General features: G+C 37.9%; 3 protein-coding genes and 1 pseudogene across 4 annotated transcripts; all 4 read left to right on the top strand.

Annotated features, from left to right (window-relative positions):
* The first annotated feature begins 2560 nt into the window (after positions 1-2560).
* LOC117491208 lies at positions 2561-4977 on the top strand. Of its 2 annotated transcripts, none has more exons than XM_034141080.1 (6): positions 2561-2635; positions 2755-3081; positions 3351-3707; positions 3845-3976; positions 4149-4174; positions 4286-4977. In XM_034141080.1, the coding sequence occupies exons 1-6, from the start codon at positions 2593-2595 to the stop codon at positions 4418-4420; spliced, it is 1020 nt and encodes a 339-aa protein (XP_033996971.1). In that variant the 5' UTR covers positions 2561-2592; the 3' UTR covers positions 4421-4977. The 2 variants fall into 2 exon arrangements, with proteins under 2 accessions (XP_033996971.1, XP_033996962.1); XM_034141071.1 differs by having other exon boundaries at positions 4116-4174.
* Positions 4978-7159: 2182 nt separating this feature from the next.
* On the top strand, positions 7160-9477 carry LOC117491327. Its single transcript, XM_034141242.1, has 5 exons — positions 7160-7232; positions 7341-7646; positions 8138-8443; positions 8702-8735; positions 8969-9477. Exons 1-5 carry the CDS (start codon positions 7190-7192, stop codon positions 8985-8987), a joined length of 708 nt encoding a protein of 235 aa, XP_033997133.1. The 5' UTR covers positions 7160-7189; the 3' UTR covers positions 8988-9477.
* A 4662-nt stretch (positions 9478-14139) lies between these two features.
* Positions 14140-17720, top strand: LOC117491235. Its single transcript, XM_034141116.1, has 6 exons — positions 14140-14182; positions 14294-14623; positions 15150-15494; positions 15590-15715; positions 16802-16863; positions 17170-17720. The coding sequence occupies exons 1-6, from the start codon at positions 14140-14142 to the stop codon at positions 17290-17292; spliced, it is 1029 nt and encodes a 342-aa protein (XP_033997007.1). The 3' UTR covers positions 17293-17720.
* Positions 17721-19734: 2014 nt separating this feature from the next.
* On the top strand, positions 19735-22275 carry LOC117491279 (annotated as a pseudogene).
* Positions 22276-22805: the final 530 nt, after the last annotated feature.

Here is a 22805-nt window from a genome sequence, read left to right as displayed (position 1 = left end):
GTTTGTGTGAAAGTACAAGGCATGTTATGGCTTGTTGTCAACTGTTGACCCTGAAGAAAGCCACAAACCACAACCTGCAGCTCTGACAAATGTTGACCATACTGTATAGATAGATAAGCTATTTACATTTCTAATTATATTCTCTATACACCTTTTGAGTTGTCAAGAAACCCTAAATCTTTATTTTTTGTAAAAATGATGTGTGGGGAGTTTTACTGAACTGCATTATCTTGATAGGTGTTCCTTTAATAAGTGTCAGTAGTGTAAGAGTGCACAGACACTATAGCGGTACAGGATTGTTTTATGTTAAGCACCTTGTAAATAGTCGGTTTAATTTATCTGTTTTGTTTCCTTGGTTTACATTGGTCTTCTCTTCCCGGGGAAAAAATATACAGGAGAGAAACTGTAAATCGTCTCAGGACAAATGTGTTCCTTTGATACTCTGAGAGTGTCGCTCTGCTTCTTGCTCTCTAAAGCTCTCTGAAATGAAGTGTATTGTAGAGGACGGATGTTTTAACAGCCCAACTCTGTGCTGTGCTCTTCCTGCTGAAGTGACTGACAGGCAGAGGGGGTGTTCATCATTTATGACGTGGAGCATCCAATTGGCTGGTTTGCAAAGTATTTAAGATGGTTCCTCTGTCCTTCTCAATGTGGCAAATGGCAGCTTATATTTTCTATGTCTACACAAATCAAAAAGATAAATGCAAGTTTAAATAAATGGCAACAACAATGTGGTAGGATAAGTCCTAGAGACACAGGCCTATACATTTTTGGATGCATTACAAATTATGCATTTATATTGAAATGTTAATGGTATTAGTACCTTTTTTTATAATGAATATTCAGCTATTCTAAAAAAAATTATCTTTTTGATTAATCATTGTACTATCACTAAAATATGGCAGTTACTGTAGCAAATGAGAAATTAGGTTTTGATCCCTTCCAAGAATCCCTTTCAGGAATCCAGACAAACTTTAAACATTTTTGCTACGTCCTTGGAATCTAATCTAATCCCAATTCTGAAAGTGTAAGAGTTAATCATTTGTTACAGAGCGCAGGATCACAGGAAGTTTCAGTTTAAATTCCTTTAGTGTGTATGCTTACACATTTATCAAATAAGTGGCAGTTCTTAAACTGGTCTACTTTGGATACATTCATCATGGGCTTTTCCGCATTGTTTCACTAATCCACATTTGTTACAGGAGCAACCATTACAAACGGGAGGGATCAAGTTTAAAATACCTAGGCATATTATATCAGGAAACTTATTTAAAAAATGTTACATTATACAGTAGGAGATGTAGGAGTGTTTTTCAAAGTTGCTTAAACTTTGAACATTCTTTTTAAAAATCCGTAACTCCCCAAACTGTTTGGTACTATAATACAAAATAATGGAGCAACCTTTACCTGTAAATGTATCTTCCTTTATTAGCCAGCATACAAAACATTGCTTCCACATTTCTGTGACCAGGAAATTGGCTTTAAGCGTGTTCATTTTAGCAATGAATCATGTCAAAACCTAACTGCTGGTGCTGTAATGTGTAATGGGGATTGCCCACAGTATTGAGTGTATGTAAGTCGCTTTGGGTAAACGCGTGACATGGAATAATGTAATGTAATGAACCAGAAAACGCTGATCATATTTTAAACAGCTTTCTTTTTTACAATTGGCGGAAGTATGCACATATTATTATAATTATGTTAAAGGTGGGCAATGTAATTTCGGAGAAACCAGCTCGAGTGCGCTAGAATTTGGAAATACACAACCGGAGAAAATCTGCCACTTCCTTATAGAGCCCCTCCTCCAACACACACGAACGCGCACATGACCAATGAGGGCACGAGATAAGTTTGTGCACAGATGGAAGGCTGACAGGCAGGTAGGCCATCCAGTTATTTTAGCCGGGCCGGCTAAAATGATTGGTCGTGCTTTTTACAGTACTACGGCTTCCACAGATGACATTTTTTTATGGATTTTTTGTCAAAGCACTTCATAAAAGATATTCATTGCTATCAGGATGTTAAGAGCATTCCATGGAATATAACAAAAAGTGTATCTCGAGCCGGTTTCTCAAACTTACCTACCCCACCTTTAATGTTGTTCTCTTCTTAAGTTAATCCTGGTAACACAATTGCTCGATGGTCAAAAGTAAACACTATGGTATAGGTCAAACACATTTAATCGGCTTCAAAAGGTATTTGTTTGCTTGGCTCCTCAGACAGCCTAAGCTTTCCACTTGTGTATATCATACTGGACAGTGGCAATATTGCACCACATCAAAAAAGTCCATCTGGACATGAAAAGAAAATCAAGATTGTTTTCGATTCATATGCTGTGTGTGTTTACGCTCTGTGCAGTTAAAGGAAAACAAACATGAAACATAAAAACAGAAGCCTGCTTTTGGTCTTGTTTCATGTGTTTAGGTTGGAACAAAGGTTGATATTCTTTCCACTGTGGTGGTACAATGACATAAGGAAAGGCCAATCAGGGTACTCTAAAATTGTAACCTCCCACTTCATATGATTACATTAAGGCGAATCTACTCGAATACGATTTAATTTACCGGCAGCCATAAGTGGATTGACCAGAAAATGCTGATCATAGTGTATTTACTGCTGATGCTTGGAGTGGGGGGTAAGTATCTAGACTTGAGATATAGTATATTAATTGTCATGTTCTGATAATGATTCAGCTGTGTGCTAATTATTCTTAATGTATCACAAATCAATCAGTGTGTTTATTATATTTTTCAGGATGCACACCTGATCAGATTTTGGAGACAAACACTGTTAGTCTTGGGGATGATGTGACTTTGACTTGTTCACACCAGAAATTCTTGAAAACACGCTGGTTCTGGATCAGGCATGGACCTGGAAACTTCCCTGAAGTCTTGGGAGGAACATATTCTTTTGATTATAATGGTGTTGACAAGACTCCTCGCATTACAGCAAAACAAGGGCCTGGAACCTTTCTCCTGCAAATAAGTAAAACAGAGCAAAGCGATACTGGAGTTTACTACTGCATAAAAGTAAACAAACTTGACATAACATTTTTGAATGTGACATTTCTGAGAGTTAAAGGTAAATCATTTATACTGTTTATCTTTGTTATTACTCTCTGCTACATAACATAATTGTATTTTACTACTTTCTTAATGTGTTATGTACTAAACCCCTTTTGTTTGATATGACAGCTTACTATTTTTGTCTTTTATCTTTACTGAACCTTTGCGGGGTAACATTATAAATTACCTCATGCGTGAATGATTTCTGATTTCTGAAATGAAATACAGCAAACATAGATTTCACCTTTCTTTAAAAACGTATACTTTATATATTTATATTTCCAGGCCCTGAACCAGATATCACTGCCATTATTCAAGGCCATCAGTCTGATCCGGTCCTTCCAGGAGACTCGGTGACTCTGCAGTGTACAGTCCTCTCTGAATCTCAGAGCAAAACCTGTCCAGGAGAAACCAGAGTGTACTGGTTCAGAGCCGGATCAGATGAATCTCATCCCAGTGTCATTTACAGCCATAGAAACAGCGGAGATGATTGTGAGAATAGTCCTGAGGCTAGCTCTCCATGGAAATGTATCTACAACTTCTCTAAAAACATCAGCTCCTCTGATGCTGGGACTTATTACTGTGCTGTGGCCACAAGTGGGGAGATATTATTTGGAAATGGAACAAAACTGGACATTGAAGGTAACTGCTGAGCGTTTACACATCTTTAATAATCATTCATTTTTTATCTGGTAGATACCCTTATAAACCAAAATCCAATTTACATGCATCTAAAATGTTAGATTTTTCACATTTGCTCCCTTTCTCCATGATTTTAGCACCTAAGATGGGGGATCAGCAGAAGGCCATCGTAGTTCTGCTTCTGTTAGCTGCTGCTTTGGCTATAAGTCTGATTGTTATCGCCTTTCTGATTTATACTATCAAGATGAAAACTTGTGATAGTTGCAACGGTAAATAATGTTTCTCATACCTCAATCAATCAGACAGTTATTGGGAAAAGCTCACTTTTTAACTTTAGATTTACATTACAAATTTGTATAATTGTACCTACATCATATGTCATCAAATGTATTTTATTTCATAATACAGCTTCTGTTTCTCTGCAAACAAATCCTGTACCAGCCAGCGGTGATCAGCAGAGGCAGCAGGTACGGTCAAAAAGAGAAGATGTGACTGAAAAAATTAATTGACTCATTTTATTTTCTCCATGTAAATCATAACTTTTGCCATCTCAAACATTTTTCCATATATTTTTGCAGATAGATGAGGACTCAATAACTTATTCTGCACCAACCTTCACCAAGAGGAAAACTGGCAGAGCAGACAGGAAGAATAAAAAATCAGCAGAGGGAGAGACGATCTACACCAATGTCATGTATTCAGTGATGGACTAACAATATACTGGACTTTCTGATTAAAGCTTACTGTTGGGGAAATATGTTCCTAGGCCCATACCTTTGACCCAGTCAGTTTGTACTGCCCTCACTGAGCACAGGCCTGCAACCTTGGGCTGCTGTGATCTCAGTGTTTTTGTCTCCCTATTCCTGCCTGTTGGCGTCAGCTGATAGAGGTGTTTTAGTGCTTTGCCTGTTTTATCTTATTATGCACAATATTGATTATTCTCTCAGAACCAGCTAAATACATGGGTCTGGGGTAGAGATCTTCAGAGTTGGTTTGGCAACCGCTGTGTCACCTCGTGGCGGCAGCACATGTCTTGACAGTTCTCCGGCCGTAACTCCAAAATAAACCATCAGTGTTTGCCATCAAAGTTCCAGCTCACCCAGTGTCTCTCTGAGTTTCGTCTCCATTGCTTCAGAAGTTTCCATCACACTTACAATGTTGTAAATATGCTGCTTCACTTTCAGAAATTGGAGAAATGTTATAACCTGGAAACAAAAAATATATATCATTTTGAAATGATGTCCAATCTGCTTAAAATCATTGTATAACCTTTTTTTTTATAAATAAAAGTACATTGGTTACATGACGCAAATTGTTATAGCTTTAATGGTGATATTCTACACCTAAATATGTGGGTAACTGTTGGATTAGATTTTGCGCAAACTATGAGGCATAAATATGGTAAAGCTATTCGCAAATCATTCCTAAAATACACAACATGTCACACCTGACCTGACTATTGGGTTCAAAACTATATGTAGTGAGGGGGAAGTTGAAAGAAACTGCTAATTAGTTTTCAATGTGCTCAGTAAAAGTACCAAGAGAAAGAGGCTACCATCTACTCTTATGCGTCTGAGTACTCTGCTATAAGTGCTGCATTAATTGCGCAGTGGAGCAGATTGTTGTAAAGCTGTCAGACAGATTTTTGTTGATTATCCGGCAAACTTAAGTCGGTCAAAAAGACGCTCATGTCATGACTTTACCCTTTACTGAAATGTTTTATTATTCCACTTTCACTTTTAAAATCAGCAGTGCATGCCGAGTTTCCTGAGGCTAAAACAGAGAGTGAGAAAGGCAGAAGCCCCTCTCTGTTGACACCTCAGTTTGAAGCCAAACCACAACAGTCCCTAAGTTTCCATGCATCATTTGTCTGTCAGTAGAGACTGTGAATGCATGTCAATCTGTTTATGTCAGCTTGCCAAATGCAGGCAGTGCTGTGCACACAAAGAAAAATGTAGATGGTACAAAGCATATGATTTCACTTGTTAGAAGCAACATCATTGCTCTGTAAAATTAGAATACTTCAAAAAAGGCTGAGGATCCCAAGTTAAGGTATGCTTTGATGCTTGTTGTTGTTGTTTGAGGCCTACAATGCTCCAGATATGGCAATGACAAACTTAAATCCCAAGCTCCTCCAACAATGCAACATAATATATATATATATATATATATATATATATATATATATATATAGGACATCAAACGATAAAAACAAATGAAGTGCAAGAAGAAACATTAGAATAGTGCAGATTATGTTGCAAGACCAATGGGCAAGTAATGCTTTTGACGTAAACTATAAACATGTCAGAAATAAATAAAACAATAAACTAGTGCAAAGAATGTTGTAAGTGACCAAGTAAATGCAGGAGTGTATAAACATGTACAATTAAGTAGTGAAAAAATAAAATACTGTTTATTGTGATTAACATTAAGATAAATCAATTGTAAGATGCAGAGAGAAGAATGCTTTAGGTTATGGAGGCACTTAACAGAGCTCAGGCATTAAGCAGTCTTATGGCCTGTGGGTATTAGACCTGATGCTGCGTCACCGCCTGTCAGACGGCAGCAGACAGAACAGTTTGTGGCTGGGATGATGGGGGTCTCAGTTTTAGTAATATTTCTAATGCCAGAGTTTGACTGCAATCGGTGTTCCTGTTATTCATTAAAAAACACTTAAGGATCTTTAATAAAGTGGTGCGCTGTTCTTGCCTTTCTCTCCACTATGTATAAAGGTGATACAATGTGGTAAGAGCTCTCCACTGTCTGCTATGTTTGCAACAGGTGACTGACAGGCAGAGTGGGCAGGTTATCACTAGGAGTCCATTATATTCTGCATAAGACAGCTTCTCCATTTTTGTGTAATAGTGTAACAAATACTTTCCAAATGTAGATTAATCAAACTGATCAATTTAAGTCCTATTGTTATGATTCATATTTTTAAATGAACTGCGTATCTGAGGACTATGTGCCTTTCAGTCAACCTGTTTATTATGCACATCTTTTGATTTGTGTGTGGAAACATTTGCAAAATCTTAAAATATCGCATTAAAAAATGTTACAGCCCATGAATCATAAACATATTACTGCTTGCTATCTAGTTGAGGATTTCTGGTGATAAGGCCACGCAACAAATAAAAACTAAATATATGGAACAGAAAATGTATTGTGTGATATTGTCTCTTTGGTTTTTCTGTTTGTTTATAAAAGTATTTCACAATAACATCAGATCATTTACTGTTTTAACTCTGTGTCAGCAATAGAAACCCAACATGAAAAGTGGGCTGTTGGTTTTGTTTCATGTGTTTAGGCTGCACAAGGCAGTTGATGGTTCATTATATTTCCGCTGTGGTGCTAAAAGGCGACTTAGGAGGCCAATGAGATTGCTCTGAAACTGTTACCTCCCACTTGATATGATGACATTATAGTGAATCTTTTTTAATGCGTGTCAAAATTGCGCCAGTCTCAAGTGGAATAAACAGAAAATGAGGATCGTATTTTATTTACTGCTGATGCTGGCAGTGGGACGTAAGTACATGTAAAATGTCCTATTGATTTTCAGATGTGTGTGTTCATGTTTACAATAATTGAGAGAGCACATTTTTTCTCTGTGGTTAATTTAAAATGTATTTTCAGGATGCACAAAAAAACCAAACTTTGAGACAAAGACTGTTGGTGTTGGAGTTTCTGTGGAGCTGACATGTCCCCGCAAGTCTTCGGGAAGCTTGTTTTGGATCAGGATTGATTCTGGAGACTTTCATGAAGTTTTAGGAAAGACATTTAGCCTTAAGAGTAATGATCGCATCACTGCTACAGAAGAGCGTGAACTATTTGTTCTACATATTCAAGAAGCAAAGCTAAGTGATGCTGCGGTCTACTACTGTATTCAAATAAGCAAACAGAACATCATATTCCTGACACAAACTGACCTAAGAGTTAAAGGTAAATACACTTCTTATTTCATTACAGCCAGTTAGTTAGTAACGCATTACAATTCCTGTTTCATGTACTTTAGTTTATTTTTCCATATAAACAACTAGAATGTAACGTTTTATTGTCAGTGTCATTTTTACTCTTAAGTAGATTTGCAAAGAAATGTATGCACTTCTATTCTGCAACATTGGGGGACACATTTTGAACTACTGTTACTTATTTAACTATAATTAATCTTTATGTGAACTTGAGCTCAAATTGACAACACTGATTGAATGACAGCAAGAAATAAGAGAGCCAGTGAAACAATAAATTGCAACTAAGGAAGTATCTTTAATGAGATACTTGTAATCTCACTCAAGGAATTTGTATTTGAGTCAGTATAAATATGAAGTAATAATACATATACTTGATTGCCAATTTATTTACCTAATACTGATTGCAGCTTTGTTTTAAAAGTCATGATCGTATTTCTATCTAACTGAAACTACATTTCCCAGAACCTGAAAGCACTGCAGTTTCTCCAACTGATCCAGTCCGTCCTGGAGACTCTGTGACTCTGCAGTGTTCAATACTGTCCGACTCCGGGAACAAAACACGACCAGAAGAACAACATTTGTGCTGTTTCAAGGCTTTTAATCAAAGTTTGAATAATACTGGAGGAAACGTTGTTGAAGTACATGAAAAGGAACCAGGTGGACCCTCAAAAAAGAAATGTGTCTACAGCTTCTACAAGACATGTCACTGCGATGTGGCCACATGTGAGGACATCATTTCTGGAAATAGATCAGAACTCAACACTACAGGTAACTGCATCATATTTAACTTGAATTAGTAATGTAGCATATGAGATTGATTAAGGTCAAGTAATGGTCCATAACATAATCACTTAGAAATTGCTCTTAATTTCACAAATGTTAATGTTCATTATCTGCTTTTATCCCCACATTGTGTCAGCAGACTTCATGTTGAATCAGCAGAAGAACAATACCATCATCTCTCTGTTAGGTGTTGCTTTGGCTATATGTGTGATTGTTAATGCCTTTCTCATTTATGCAATCAAGAAACTGAAGGGGAAATCCTGTGGTGTTTGCAACAGTAAGTACATTCACTGATACAAATATATCAAACATATTTGGCAAAAATAGCTTCACATGAATCTTTTATTTTTATATAATACAGCTGCTGTTACTCTGCATACAAATGAAACAACAGCCGGTAAAAATCAGCGAGGGTCAGCAGGTAGGGTAAAAGACAAGCCTGTAAAGTTGTTAGCATAGTTTTTCCTCTAAAAATGTTGTCTCATAACATTTCTCTCTATATTTTCACAGACAGATGATGACTCGTTGATTTATTCTGCACCAACCTTCATCAGAAGGAAATCTAGCAAAGGGACTGGGGGTGCAAAAGCAATGAAAGAAGAGTGTATCTACACTGATGCCCGGGCTCTTAGGTTGGCTTGATGGTGTAATACTGGATTTGCTAATCTTTGCAGATGCAATATTTATTTTCATTCTGTTCAAGAAAGGTACTAGCCCCTAATGTCATTAATCCAATTAATATATTGGATTGTATTGTGTGTATATATTTTGCACACATAAGTAATCTTCATGACACAAAAGTAATATAAAAGCTACTGTAAGCTTGTGTAGATAGACATACTGTATACTGTAGGGATACATATTTGTTTCATTGTGAGTTATCAAAGTTGTGAACAACAACTTGCATCATAAAATGTCAAGTCTTTAAATGTACATTTTCCAAATCTGTGTACTGTCTGTGTCAATGCTATGTAAAGATAATTGTGTATTGCTTTTTTCCTAATAAATAATTGAATTTTCACAAGAGATACCAAACTGATAAGCAATTGAACCTGCTGCTCTGCTCACACATACAGATACAGCTCAGATTTATGAACATACTGCACATGTTTAACCCATCCACCCCCCACCCCCCCCTTAGTTATTACCTAAACAAGCTCGGCATTATACTTTTGCTCACATAGGTCAGCCAAACTCAGGTACAAGTTCATTAAACGTGTACATATTTTTTTAACATCATATAGCCTACATAAGTGTAACACACAAAATACCCAATAATCCAGAAGGCTTGCATAAAAACAGTTTTTCCATGGTGATGTCAATATGGGTTAAGACTTTTTTTTCAGATAGGCTGGTTCCAGTGACCACAGTTGAACTTGGTAATCTGCGACCTTCACCTGTGCTACGCTTAATTTTGAGAGTCAGCGTAAACAGCTCCACTACAAGCAGAGTGCAGAAGAGCCAATACTTCATAACAGAATAATGACCCAATCAAGTGATGTATCTCTATTTGCGTACTTCTGTAGTTACATTTTCAGTTTGAGTGCATAATAGCGTCCCAAAGTGTATGTGCTATGCGTACCTGAATGTTGCACTCATAACACTGTGGAACTGTGGACACATCTCACACTAATCCATATCGGGCTACTTCAGACGTTGCGAGGCCAGCAGCTATTGCTGTTACTCCGGTGAACACCACATCATATAAATAAGTCAAAAGTGTTTAATGTTTCAACAAAGTTCAACATATGCTTTTATTTTTTTTAATGTTATTTTTTTAACCATCTGGGCCTTTTTTTATAGAGAAATTTGAAAGAGAGAAAAGGTAGAAGCAAAAGCTGTTTTTCAATGCTGATGTCATTACGGCTTAACATTGATAATGAAACAGAATGAGGAGCTATGGCCTCGGCCAAGCCATACACACTTGGATGAACACTCCTAGTTTAACCTAGCAAGGGCTCTGTTTTATAATAAATCCATGGAAACTACCACAAGTAGAATTATTACACAGATGGAAACATTAATTCAATACAAAGGAGAATAGAGTGGTGCAGAGATGTCACTTTTGTGGGCCGACCCAGAAGGTAGCAGGGCAAGGGATCCCTCAACACAAATAAATTGTAATTTCCAAGATAATCTTTACATAATGTGTATCATTTTTTCTATTACTTTTGAAGCATAAATGCAATGAGCAGAAGTAAAAAGCTTACAATAGGTGATAAACGAACTACATTACATTCGCATTGCTGGGCGTCACCACCGCTTTACTCAAGGCTCACTCGTGTTTGGCATGATGACGTTGCGTATTCTCATTTAGTCAGTTATCATTAAAGCCAGTTTTATGACACGTAGAAGCTGCAGTCGTTCACAAGTGCTGCATTTACTGACATATTTTATTTAATTAATTAAGGCCTCTCACTAAAAACCATTGACCATTGACTTCAAGACGAGAGAACCGGAAGTGGTTAAGTACTTACTCATTTCCGGGTTTCAAGACTGATTCCTGCTCAACGCTGTACGTCAACAGAGTTAGGAAAGTGTGCTGAAGCAAACGGGCTGAATCTTGAATCACTTCGTATTTACTAGTGCGCTGTATTTCCTGTCTGCCATTTTATGTTTGTGTAACTTCTGTATAGATGAATCCACTATTATATAGGGCACTCAAATTCCATCAACGAACCAACATTTGTGTCCATGGCATGTGAACTACTTTCTGATAACAATCTGACAAAGCTTTTTACCAATATAAAAATTGCAATTAAGTGACAACACTAGCAGACACTTTGCATAATGATGATGATAGATTTCTAAAATCTCCATTAATTGCTCACTATATAGTGCTGCAGGAGAACACGTACATTTGTTAGCTTATTACACCGGAAGCATCACCTGAAAGTAAGCCCAATTTTTTAAGGGTTTTTGGTGCGATGCCTGAAATATGTCTTTGGTTAACTAAAGCTTAAAAGATTATTAAAGTCTACAGCATAAAATACATCAGTAAATACAAGTCTTGTGAACATTTAAGAAGTTACGTATTAATGGACACTCGGGTAGAGAGAGGGGCGGAGTTGTCAACTGATCACCATTTGGTGGTGAGTTGGGTCGAGTGGCGGGGGAAGCCTCTGGACAGACCTGGTAAGCCCAAACGTGTAGTTCGGATGAACTGGGAACGTCTGGAGGAGGCCCAAGTTCAGGAGGCCTTCAACTCACACCTCCGGCAGAGCTTTTCGGGAATTCCTGTGGAGGTTGGGGACATTGAACCAGAGGGGGCGGTGTTCAAAGCCTCTATTGCCGAAGCCGAAGGAGTGGCAGACCGGGGTGGTGGTTCCCCTTTTCAAAAAGGGGGATCAGAGGGTGTGTGCCAATTACAGAGGCATCATACTACTCAGCCTCCCTGGGAACATTTACTCTAAGGTACTCGAAAGGAGGGTCAGGCCTGCGCTTTGTCACCAATCCTGTTTGTAATATACATGGATAGGATTTCGAGGCGTAGTCGTGGGGGAGGGGGTCTGCAGTTCGGTGGACTAAGGATTGCACCACTGCTTTTTGCAGATGATGTGGTTCTAATGGCTTCATCGGTTTGCGACCTTCAGCACTCACTGGATCGGTTCGCAACCGAGTGTGAAGCGGCTGGGATGAGGATCAGCACCTCCAAATCTGAGGCCATGGTTCTCAGCAGGAAACCGATGGACTGTCCACTCCAAGTAGGGAATGAGTCCTTACCCCAAGTGAAGGAGTTCAAGTATCTCGGGGTCTTTTTGAACAATGGAGCGTGAGATGGGCCGGAGAATCGGAGCAGCGGGAGCGGTACTGCAGTCGCTTTATCGCACTGTTGTGACGAAGAGAGAGCTGAGCCAGAAGGCAAAGCTCTCTGTCTACCGGGCCATATTCGTTCCTACCCTCACCTCTGGTCATGAAGGATGGGTCATGACCGAAAGAACGAGATTGCGGATACAAGCGGCCGAGATGGGTTTTCTCTGCAGGGTGGCTGACGTCTCCCTTAGGGATAAGGTGAGAAGTTCAGTCATCCGGGAGGGACTCGGAGTTGAACCGCTCCTTTCGCGTCGAAAGGAGCCAGTTGAGGTGGTTCGGGCACCTAGTAAGGATGCCACCTGGGCGCCTCCCTAGGGAGATGTTCCAGGCACGTCCAGCTGGGAAGAGACCAAGGGGTAGACCTAGGACCAGGTGGAGGGATTATATCTCTTCGCTGGCCTGCGAGCGCCTTGGGATCCCCCAGTCAGAGCTGGTTGATGTGGCCAGGGAAAGGAAAGTTTGGGGCTCTCTGCTGGAACTGCTATCTCCGCGACCAGACCACGGATAAGCGGGAGAAGATAGATGGATGGATGGATGGACGGACGGACGTATAAATGGTAGTCGCTAACAAAGGGCTAACTGAGACTCATTAAACGGCAGCATGCTGAAGTCTGCCTTTAGCAGTTAGATGAGCTTGGTGTATGTAATTTAAAGATGTAAATAGTGGTTTTCTAGTCTTTCTACATGTTGACTGCTGGGCAGGAAAACCACCAACCTCTGGTTAGAGGATGACCACTCTACCTCCTGAGCCACAGCCGCCTCTTTTATAGCCTAACGTTAGCGATTAACTGCTGACAATTATATGTATACTTAAATATTTGTAAAGTTGTGATCCTTTGTGAAGATTTTCTTGCTGAACAAAACTTTTAAATTCCATACTTTCTTTTGCCAGAGACCTTTTTTCTGTTCAAGATCCCATTTGATTTTGGTAGAGGCAACTATTGCTATCTTCCAGCGTACAAAGACACATATCTGAATCATTCAATTGCTGGGTAACTTTTATGTACTCACCAGTACCTTAGTGGGAGCAGTATCTCTACTTACTCCTTGACAGGTAATAGAAATGTGTCATCAACAACAAATCTGCCATTTTGGCAATGTACTAAGCCTATATGTAGGCTATAGTTACTGTAAGTGTTTCATTGTTCAAGACACAGGTATATTAATTATGCATGCTTAGAAAACATCAAATGTTAACATTCAGTTACCTTAACATTAGCAAAAAGCCCCTGTAATTTGTAAGGATCAATGTCTTACCTAAGTTACATTTCTATATATTGCCCCATTTGCCTCTATCTAAAATGTCTCTTTACACATCCTTTATACATTTAGATAAAAAAAACAGTGACAAAAGAAAAGCTACCAAAGCGAAGTAGCCAAGAGAATTCCATTTCCTATTACAATAGTGAGATTTACAGTTTGTTGCGAAACACACTAGCAATAATAGTAGCAAGCTGTCTCTTGCTAAAACAACACTCAATAGACACTTTGAATTACCTTATCTATTTTACTCTTTACTGTTTGTACTGTTGTGTACACACATATATCCTACATTAATTATTTAGTTTGTCTTACTCTGAGAACATCATGTTCTTTAACTGGATATACTTTGTCTCTGGCAGCAAAATGTAACCCTGTTAACAGCTAACCTGGTTTGTAAAATGTGCTAAAATTACTTTGGTAAGTTGAGAAGAATGAGATGATATGCTTCACAACAAGTGAGACAGGAAGTGCACTTTTGAATCTTGATTCTATGAGAGCCAATCAGATGCATGGTACACTCTGACACACACAATCATGATCATGTGACTTCAACATTTGTACTCACTGAAATACCCCAAAGTTTCCTAACAAGAGACAATATCAAGATGTTGCTGTTATGGGTAACACTGCTTTTTCTTCATCAAGGATGTAAGAGCAAGTATTCAGTAAAAATGTGCATGCCTACTATAGGGGTTAACTTTTGTGTTCTTGCATGATGTATGTACTGTTTCACGTGTTGTATTCTGTCATTTATTTCAGATACGCTGGTTCCAGTGACTACAGTTCCTCTTGGTGAATCTGTGACCTTCACGTGTGCTCTGCCTACTATTGAGTATAGCTTTAAACAGCTCTACTGGTTCAAGCAAAATGCTGGAGAGACTCTGACATTAATTGTGACACTGCTTGAATTTACAAAACCTGAGTTTGCACCAGAGTTTTCTGACTCAAGATTGGAGGTAAAAAGCGATAACAATTTAAGCAACCTGACGATTCTGAGGACAAACCCAGAAGATGAAGGAATGTATCACTGCTTAATCAGAGCGCGTTTTGGAAATCCTGTATGGAGTGGGACATATTTGTTACTTAAAGGTAAATGTGATCTAGTTTATTATAAATAGTTTTGTAAATGCTTCAGGTCGGATCCAAAGCTGCACTTTGGTAATGTTTAAGTAAAGTATCATTTCAATTATCTGTTCCATTTTAACACTAATTAAAATACAAATTCAGTTAGACATACAATTAAGATTAAATTATTCTATTTGTTTTCAGATATTTGTATTTACTTTGGATGTTGATTTATTTACCAACAGCTATGTTGTATATATTTAAGAATGTTACAGTGTTAACCACTCAACACTAAAAGTGTTGCCAATTCTGCCATGCACTATATCTTTAAATATATGGTTAAAACTTGGTAATTACGTTCTATGCTCTGCTTTATCTTTATTGAAGCTCTAATCGATATTTAAATATATAATTTCATATAATCTGTATAGGGAATCTGTACTAATAAAGCAGCTCCACATTTGCTAAATATTAGCAGATTCATGTTAATACTTTTAGAAATGTCAGATGAAATGGGATACATTTTTTAAAACAGTTTTGTATTTTTCAGGAACCACTCAGAGGACTTCAAACTATTCTGTTCAGTGGCCGGCATTATCTGATCCAGCTCCTCCAGGAAACTCGATGACCCTTCAGTGTTCAGTCCTCTCTAAATCTGAGAATAAAACATGTCCAGGAAACATCAGTGTGTTCTGGTTCAGAGCTGGTTCAGATAAATCTCGTCCTAGCATCATCTACACTGATGGAAGGGGACAAGAGGAATGTGAGAAGTTACCGGACACTCAGAAGAGTTGCTTCTCAAAGAACTTCAGCTCCTCTGATGCCGGGACTTACTACTGTGCTGTGGTCACATGTGGAGAGATATTATTTGGAGATGTAACAAAACTGAAAATTGGTAAGTTATACCGATGTATTTTGTTTAATATGGACGTTAATGTCTACGAACCAATGAACCACATCATTAATGTGTTTAATGTCTTTGCTGTCTAGAGCGAAATGCAAGCTCTGAAGTTATAGCGCTGGCGATAGCAATACTCTGCTTGGTCGTTTCTATCATTGGAAACATTATTTTATTCTGCCGCCGGACTTCAAGAGCAGGTTGTTCACGATGTAAAGGTAAGTTTTGTTGATTTAGTCAAAAAGTGTAATACGCCAATTATTTTACTTTAAAGGAGAGGTATCATGGCCATTTCCACTGATCATAATTCCATTGTTGAGGTCTACTAAAATAGATTTATACTGTGCATTTTTCCAAACTCACATTGGTTTCTCATACAGCATCTCTGTAAACTACGTGTATTCACTGAATTTCACTCTCTGCCTTTAACGGCTCGTTGTAGCTCCCAAAGCTCCAGCCCCCACCCTCCCTGTGAGCACAGTGTGCTCTGATTGGTCGGGACGTTGTGAATCGCGCTGAGCTCCGTGGAGGTGTTGTTTCCTTGTTTAGGATACATAGCGAAACACAGCCAAACTCATCCTGAGCACACACAAACTCACATCCGAAGTAAAAACAATAAGTGTGGCTTGATATTGAGTAAGAAAAAGGTAAACGCTGTGAGAATGGGTCTGCAGAGAGAATTTGGCCGCGATCCCAACTGTCTGTTATCAGCCTGCAGCCAGGGAGGAGAAATCAGCAGAGCTGTCTGTGTGTGAGGAAGTCCGTGGATTGGTCAATTTCGTTCCTGGCCATTCACACGTCACAGCACCCAGGAAGTAAACAATGGACAATGACGTATCTCCAACGAGGCGTTTTAGGGAGGTATTTTCTGTGTTAGAGTTTTACTCGCTACAGGGTGTACTTTGAGGGTTTTGACTCTGCACACCGTTTACATGCATAAAAACTTTCATAACACACAAGGGGACGGGTAATAACCCGAAAAGCATGATACCTCTCCTTTAAATAGTTTTAGAAGCATGACATCATGAGAGAAACGATTAACCTTAACCTCATGTTCTTGGATACTATTATACTTAACAAATCTGCTTTTTTATACATGGAAATCTGTTATTCTGAATATTATTATATGAATTTATCAGCAAACATCTGCAGCACGATTCTCCATATTGGTTGCTCCATTTATGTTAAATATGCTTAACCTCCATAATGCAATGTAGATAATATGAAGTTATGCCATTTGCTGGGGATCTGTATTGAAAACTCAGTTTAAATTCATAATACTAATGTTTTCTTTTCATATTTAGGAAATGAAAACGTTGCTTTGCATTTGAGACATGACAACTCAAGCCAACCGGTGCAGGATATTGTAAGTAATCATACGACATTCTTTCTTTTTTGGTTATTTTGATTAACATAATTCTCATCATCCAGTTAATTACATGGCTTCTTACTAAAGAGGTAAATCCTTTGACAATTAATATTGGTTTAACATCATTTAAAAAAGCTAGTCAGCTTGCTGTGTTTGGATATCAGGTCTGTGTCTATGGCAACAGATTGTTACTCTTAGCAGCAGTCCGCTACAAATAAATAATAGACCATTATAATTCTGTAATCAAACAATCATTATCAACAAAGCTGTCTCTTAATAATGGAGATTTTATTTGCTGCACAGACTGAAGGTGGACATGATCTGAACTATGCTGCGGTGCATTTCTCTGGAAGGAAGGCTACAAGAGGAGGGAAGAAGAGAGAGATGGAGACTGAAGAAAGTGTGTACTCTCAAGTTAAATGCTGAATGTGAATGTGAGTCGATGTAAATTGGTTGATCATACTGACCTCTGACAAAGATTTACATTTGGATTAATGCTAAAAGCCAAAATAGCAGCAAACAGATATTCTCTTTATGTTCGATGTTTCACCAATATTTGATTACATGTGTTTGTATGTGTCGTCTTTTATCTTAAAATACTAACCAAAGTGTGTTTTTCATTAAAGAAAATGTTAAAAACCATGGGGGGAATGATTTTGTTATGATTTATTTAGGGCCATCAGACATAACTGTTTCAAGATGTTCTCCTCTGCCCTTTTGTATACATTATGAATGTTCAAATCTGTTTACTTCTTCCATGACCGTCATCTAGTTACTGTCTCGGCCAATGCTCTGTAAAAACATCTAACCGCAATTGGGAGTTGTGTTGATTTCTTGCTTCCTTTTTTAAACGATTTTTTTATAATACTAAGCTGAAGAAACCTAATCCGTCTTTGTCTTTCTTTTGGCATATTTAACCAATTTCGACATGTCGACATTTCATAACTGTTTTACCTTATACCAAGGGACTTGTTAATGATGTGATTTTTGGAGTTTCAAAACTACATTGATCAGAATTTAATAGCAGAGAGTACTTTAGTGCTATGTATTTATTTGTGTACCTCTGTAATTAAATTATCTATTTTGAGAGCTTGAGTGTCCAAATGCCAAAAATGGCAAGATGCAGTATAATATGAGTAGACAAATGGTGCACTCATGAAGGTCATAAAGTTAAGTGTAGGACACTCCCCCTCACTGATCACCATCTTGGCTGCCATTGCTCTGGTGAACACAGCACTACACATATAAGTTATGCATGATTATTTTTACCCCAACTATTAAATAAACCTACCACTTTAATGGTGTTGTAAAGAAGTCACCTTTCATTTTAATCCCCCCGTCGTGTTCGGGTCAAATCTGACCGATTTACCACTTTTATCGCTCTTAAATATTGTGTTTCAGATTTGATTGCTTCATAGCCTAATTATATGCTCCACAGTGGACATTTGAACGTATAACAGTTGCTGATCACCACTTCCATTGAGTTTTTTGTGTTTTAGTCAACTTTGCTACACCTATGATGTTCCTGGTCCAAAATGACTGCCATAGGAGATTATTTGGTAAACCTAGATCTGGGGTGTCAAACTCAAGGACCGTGGCCCAAATCCGGCCTGCGACCTAATTTTATGTGGCCCGCAAGAGCTTGCAAATAATATAATATGCAATACAATTGGTGTAATTGTTGAATATTTGCTTTCAATTATTTGCCCTAGACTTCTGCTTTCAGAGTTATTTATGAAGTTAGTACCAGAACTGATAATAATCCAATGCAGAGCCAATAATGTAATATAATACATTATGGAATATATATATATTATATATTTATATAAGAATATTTATATAGTCTTAAAGTTACAACCGGCCCTTTGAGTGCAACCATATGCTAATGACCTAGATTATGTTCATCCATCAGATAGTACACACCCACAAATCGATGTTAATTTTGGAAAACATTTTCAGTGTCTATATTTGTTTATATTCATTGCACTTATTCATGTAATCCAGCAGTATGATATAATTGTGTACAGCTTAAAAGGGTGTTTAATAAAATGTAATTAAACAATGTTTACTGTAAGTGTTAAAAATAATTGCTGAATTATCAGAAAAAAACTGTGAATAGTGAATACACCGTTTAAAATGTAAGTAGTCCTATCTCAAGTTAACATTGGGACACAAGAAAGGTTAATATTTAGTGTTCATTTTTCAATAACGAGTAGTTTTGCACGGTGAGCCAAAGATTTGTTAGCATTTAGTTAGCATAATGTTAGCTAGAAGCCCTTCTAATTCGTAAGGCTGGATACCACTTACTTAAACGTTTGCAATATATCGCCCTTTGCCGCCCTAGCTTCTCTTTACATTTGCATGTATTTATTACTCAACAAACCTTTTATATTTATGATGAGGAATGACAGATGACGGATGAAAAAAGCTGCGAAATCCACGTATGGTTATCTCGAAAAAAAAGGCTGCTCCGCCCCAGAATGCTCCAGATTCCCATCTGGACTAAGCTAGCCATTATTGATGTGTTGTGCCTAAACAACATTTAAAGTAAACAGAATTATCTGTAAACTTTCCTTATTTGAGTGCATCATTATGAGATTAGTTTTTAATGACTCTTATAACATATTTTACTGGTGATACTTGTGTCTGGTGTCTTCACTGGAAGCACAGTTTAGCTAATTTTACAGCTAGTCTAGGCTTTTGTGAATCCAGTTTCCTTATAACTAAGACTGGTAACTAAGCCTCTTAAATCACTCATTCATACTCACTGTCATTGATTTTGTCGTCCAAAGCTGTCTTTACAATTTCAAAAAATACCTTTATTGGAAGATTTGCTTAAATAACTTGAGAAGAATGAAGTGCTATGCTTCAAAAAGATCAGAATGGGACCACTGAGACAGGAAGTGCACTTTTTTAAATCTTTATTCTGTGAAAACCAATCAGATGCAGAGTGACACGCATATGTGACCTTTCGTACACATTGAAAACAAAACAGACATTGAGACATTGTCAAGATGTTACTGCTATCGGTAACACTGCTTCTTCTTCATCAAGGATGTAGGTGCAAGTATTAAGTTACATATTTACATTTAGATATATGAAGGTTCCGATACCTTGTTTTTGCATGATGAATACTAATTTTGTTCACTAATAGATTTTTACTGTTTCACGGTTTGTTTTCTGTCAATTATTTCAGATGCGCTGGCTCCAGTGACTACAGTTCAACTTGGTGAATCTGCGACCTTAACGTGTGCTCTGTCTAATACTGAGATAAGGCGCAGAGAACTCCGAGTGCTGGAGAGACTCTGACATTAATTGTGACACTGCCCGAATCCTCAAAACCTACATTTGCACCAGGGTTTTCTCACTCAAGATTGGAGGTAAATATTGGTAACAATTTGAGCACCCTGACCATTCGGAGGACAATCCCAGAAGATGAAGGAATGTATCACTGCTTAATCGAGGATTTGCTTAGGAATCGTGTATGGAGTGGGACATATTTGTTACTAAAAGGTAAATGTGTGATCTAATTTTTTACAAGATTTTTGAAGAATTTATTTCCAAATATTTGTGATGATTTGGGTTCTTGATTAAAAACCTGTGGTGAAAAATGTCACCATGCCCTGAATCTTAAAATTAAGTTAAAACCACAAATTAACTACATTATCCGTTTTTTTCTTAGATTTGTTGATGAAGCACTAATCAATGTTTAGCAATGTATTTTTTCTTTGATAAAACATGTACCACATTTAAGATAGATGTAAACACATTTTAGGCTGTCGAATGTGCTTTTTAACACTTTTTTATTTTCTAGGAAACACTCAGAGGACTTTAGACTATTCTGTTGTTCAGTGTCCGACATTATCTGATCCAGCTCCTCCAGGAAACTCGATGACTCTTCAGTGTTCGGTCCTTTCTAAATCTGAGAATAAAACATGTCCAGGAAACATCAGTGTGTTCTGGTTCAGAGCTGGTTCAGATAAATCTCATCCTAGCATCATCTACACTTCTGGAAGAAGACAAGAGGAATGTGAGAAGTTACCGGACACTCAGAAGAGTTGTGCTTATCGCTTCAGCTCATCTGATGCCGGGACTTACTACTGTGCTGTGGCCACATGTGGAGAGATATTATTTGGAGATGTAACAAAACTGAAAATAGGTATGTTATACCGAGCCGATCTATTAGCTTCTTTAAACTGTCTTTATGGATGGCGAGCCAATCTAATTTAAGTATTGCAGATGTCTTGGGCATTATTTTATCTGGTCTTAGACATCATTGATGTACATCACATGTTTGTAATAAGCAACCCAAGTGGTTTAAGTCAGTGTGGTTTAAGTGTTTGATAGGGACATTTGCATTTGCATTGATAAGAGGTTACATTCAAATCAAAGTCAAATAAAATCCATATGGATTGTGAAGAAATATTTGAAGTAAAGTAAAATATTCTTGGGTGAAAGCACATATTGTTTTACTCTAACTAAATGTTATTGCGTTTTCCTGTCATGTTTCAGGAACCGGCTTACGGTCTTTTGGTGATTTACAGACTGACGATGTATTTCTGCTTCTGCCGTCTGTGGTCTCGGCTATTAGTGTGATTGTTATAGCCTTCCTTATTCACGCCATCAAGAAAAACAAGTGTGATTATTGCCATGACAAGGGTAAGTATAGTCCCTCTCTATATCTCTTATTAGCTGATGCTAATATCAGTATTTATAAAAACTAGGGCATCCTTATCTATTTCTAAATTCCTTTTGGTCATATTGTAGCTGCTGTGTCCCTGCAAGAAAATGTTGCAAACAGGAATGTAAAGGTAAGACAAACATTGCAAAAGGCTTATGATGCAACTCGATCAGGTTTGTCATCACAAATAATTTGTAATATATTTCCTTAGAGAAATGAAGACCCGTGGATTTATTCTACTGCCGTCTTTACCATGATGGAAACTGGCCCCGGGGTCTACACGGCTGCCAAGGCTTTTTGATCTGAGTCAAATGTGGAGTCAGCGATTCTCAAGAAAGATTGTTGATATTTGATCTTAAAACAAATGTCCCCCTTCGTATTTACCCTGCCTCTTGCTCCCACTGCCTTTCTCTTTACACATCCTCTCCCCTGTCCTCTGCACAGACATAAACGCCCTGATGCTGATTGGCTGGATCCCAACCAGCTTTTCTTTTAGCATAGGCACATAATGCGGTCAGCTAGCGGAGTGTAAGTAGATATTTGTTAGTAGTATATTGGATTTAAATTTTAGACGGCACCTTTTAACTGGACTGTTTCAGATGTCTTTGTACCAAATGTGATATAATGTTAATGTCTTTAAGTTTAAAGCTGTTATAACATGTTGGGATTAGCTTGCATTATTCATACAATGTTTGTTTGATGTTTTTTTTTTCTAATGCTTAAGTGATATTGAATGAATTTAAATAAAAAATGCATTTTTGTATGTTGAACTTTTTTGTCAAACACACAGATATTAGTGAATGCCTGTCAAACATCTATGCCAGTGGTCGGCAACCTTTTTGATATGTGGTGCCATTAAAAAAAAAAATTGTTATCGGCGAGCCAACGATTATCAACGGGGGGGGGGGGGGGGGGGGGGTTGAGGAGCTTGACGCTGGTGAACTATCAACAGGAGGGCGGGGGGAGCCTCGCTGCGCGGAAGCAGTGTGTGTACCTGTCAGCACAACTTACATGATGCCAACATGATTGGTTTAAACGGCATAATAATAAGGACGATCGTCCGTTCTGTGATTCTCCAGAACACACATGTTATGATATTAGGGTCATGCAGAGTGAGATGAGATCGCTGTCCCTTTAAGAGAGAGAGAGAGTGAGCGAGCGTGTGTATGTTTCTGGAAGTGAAACGAGGCAGCAGAAAAACAGAGGTCTGTGATGTATTTTGTGAAACAGAAGAACAGCTAAATAAATGCAACGGCCT

Source organism: Trematomus bernacchii, unplaced genomic scaffold, assembly GCF_902827165.1.
Source record: "Trematomus bernacchii unplaced genomic scaffold, fTreBer1.1, whole genome shotgun sequence".
Lineage (NCBI taxonomy): Eukaryota > Metazoa > Chordata > Actinopteri > Perciformes > Nototheniidae > Trematomus > Trematomus bernacchii.
Note: the sequence above shows the minus strand (reverse complement) of the source record. Positions and strands in the feature narration are given on the sequence as shown.

Excerpts from the sequence above, each read along its gene's own strand:
- LOC117491208 (XM_034141071.1), top strand. The coding sequence starts at position 2,593 with ATGCTGATCATAGTGTATTTACTGCTGATGCTTGGAGTGGGGG. Across the intron at positions 3,708-3,844 it reads AACAAAACTGGACATTGAAG|CACCTAAGATGGGGGATCAG; the intron begins GTAACTGCTGAG and ends CCATGATTTTAG. Across the intron at positions 4,175-4,285 it reads GTGATCAGCAGAGGCAGCAG|ATAGATGAGGACTCAATAAC; the intron begins GTACGGTCAAAA and ends ATATTTTTGCAG.
- LOC117491327 (XM_034141242.1), top strand. The coding sequence starts at position 7,190 with ATGAGGATCGTATTTTATTTACTGCTGATGCTGGCAGTGGGAC. Across the intron at positions 7,647-8,137 it reads AACTGACCTAAGAGTTAAAG|AACCTGAAAGCACTGCAGTT; the intron begins GTAAATACACTT and ends TACATTTCCCAG. Across the intron at positions 8,444-8,701 it reads ATCAGAACTCAACACTACAG|AAACTGAAGGGGAAATCCTG; the intron begins GTAACTGCATCA and ends TATGCAATCAAG.
- LOC117491235 (XM_034141116.1), top strand. The coding sequence starts at position 14,140 with ATGTTGCTGTTATGGGTAACACTGCTTTTTCTTCATCAAGGAT. Across the intron at positions 15,495-15,589 it reads TGTAACAAAACTGAAAATTG|AGCGAAATGCAAGCTCTGAA; the intron begins GTAAGTTATACC and ends TTTGCTGTCTAG. Across the intron at positions 15,716-16,801 it reads AGGTTGTTCACGATGTAAAG|GAAATGAAAACGTTGCTTTG; the intron begins GTAAGTTTTGTT and ends TTTCATATTTAG.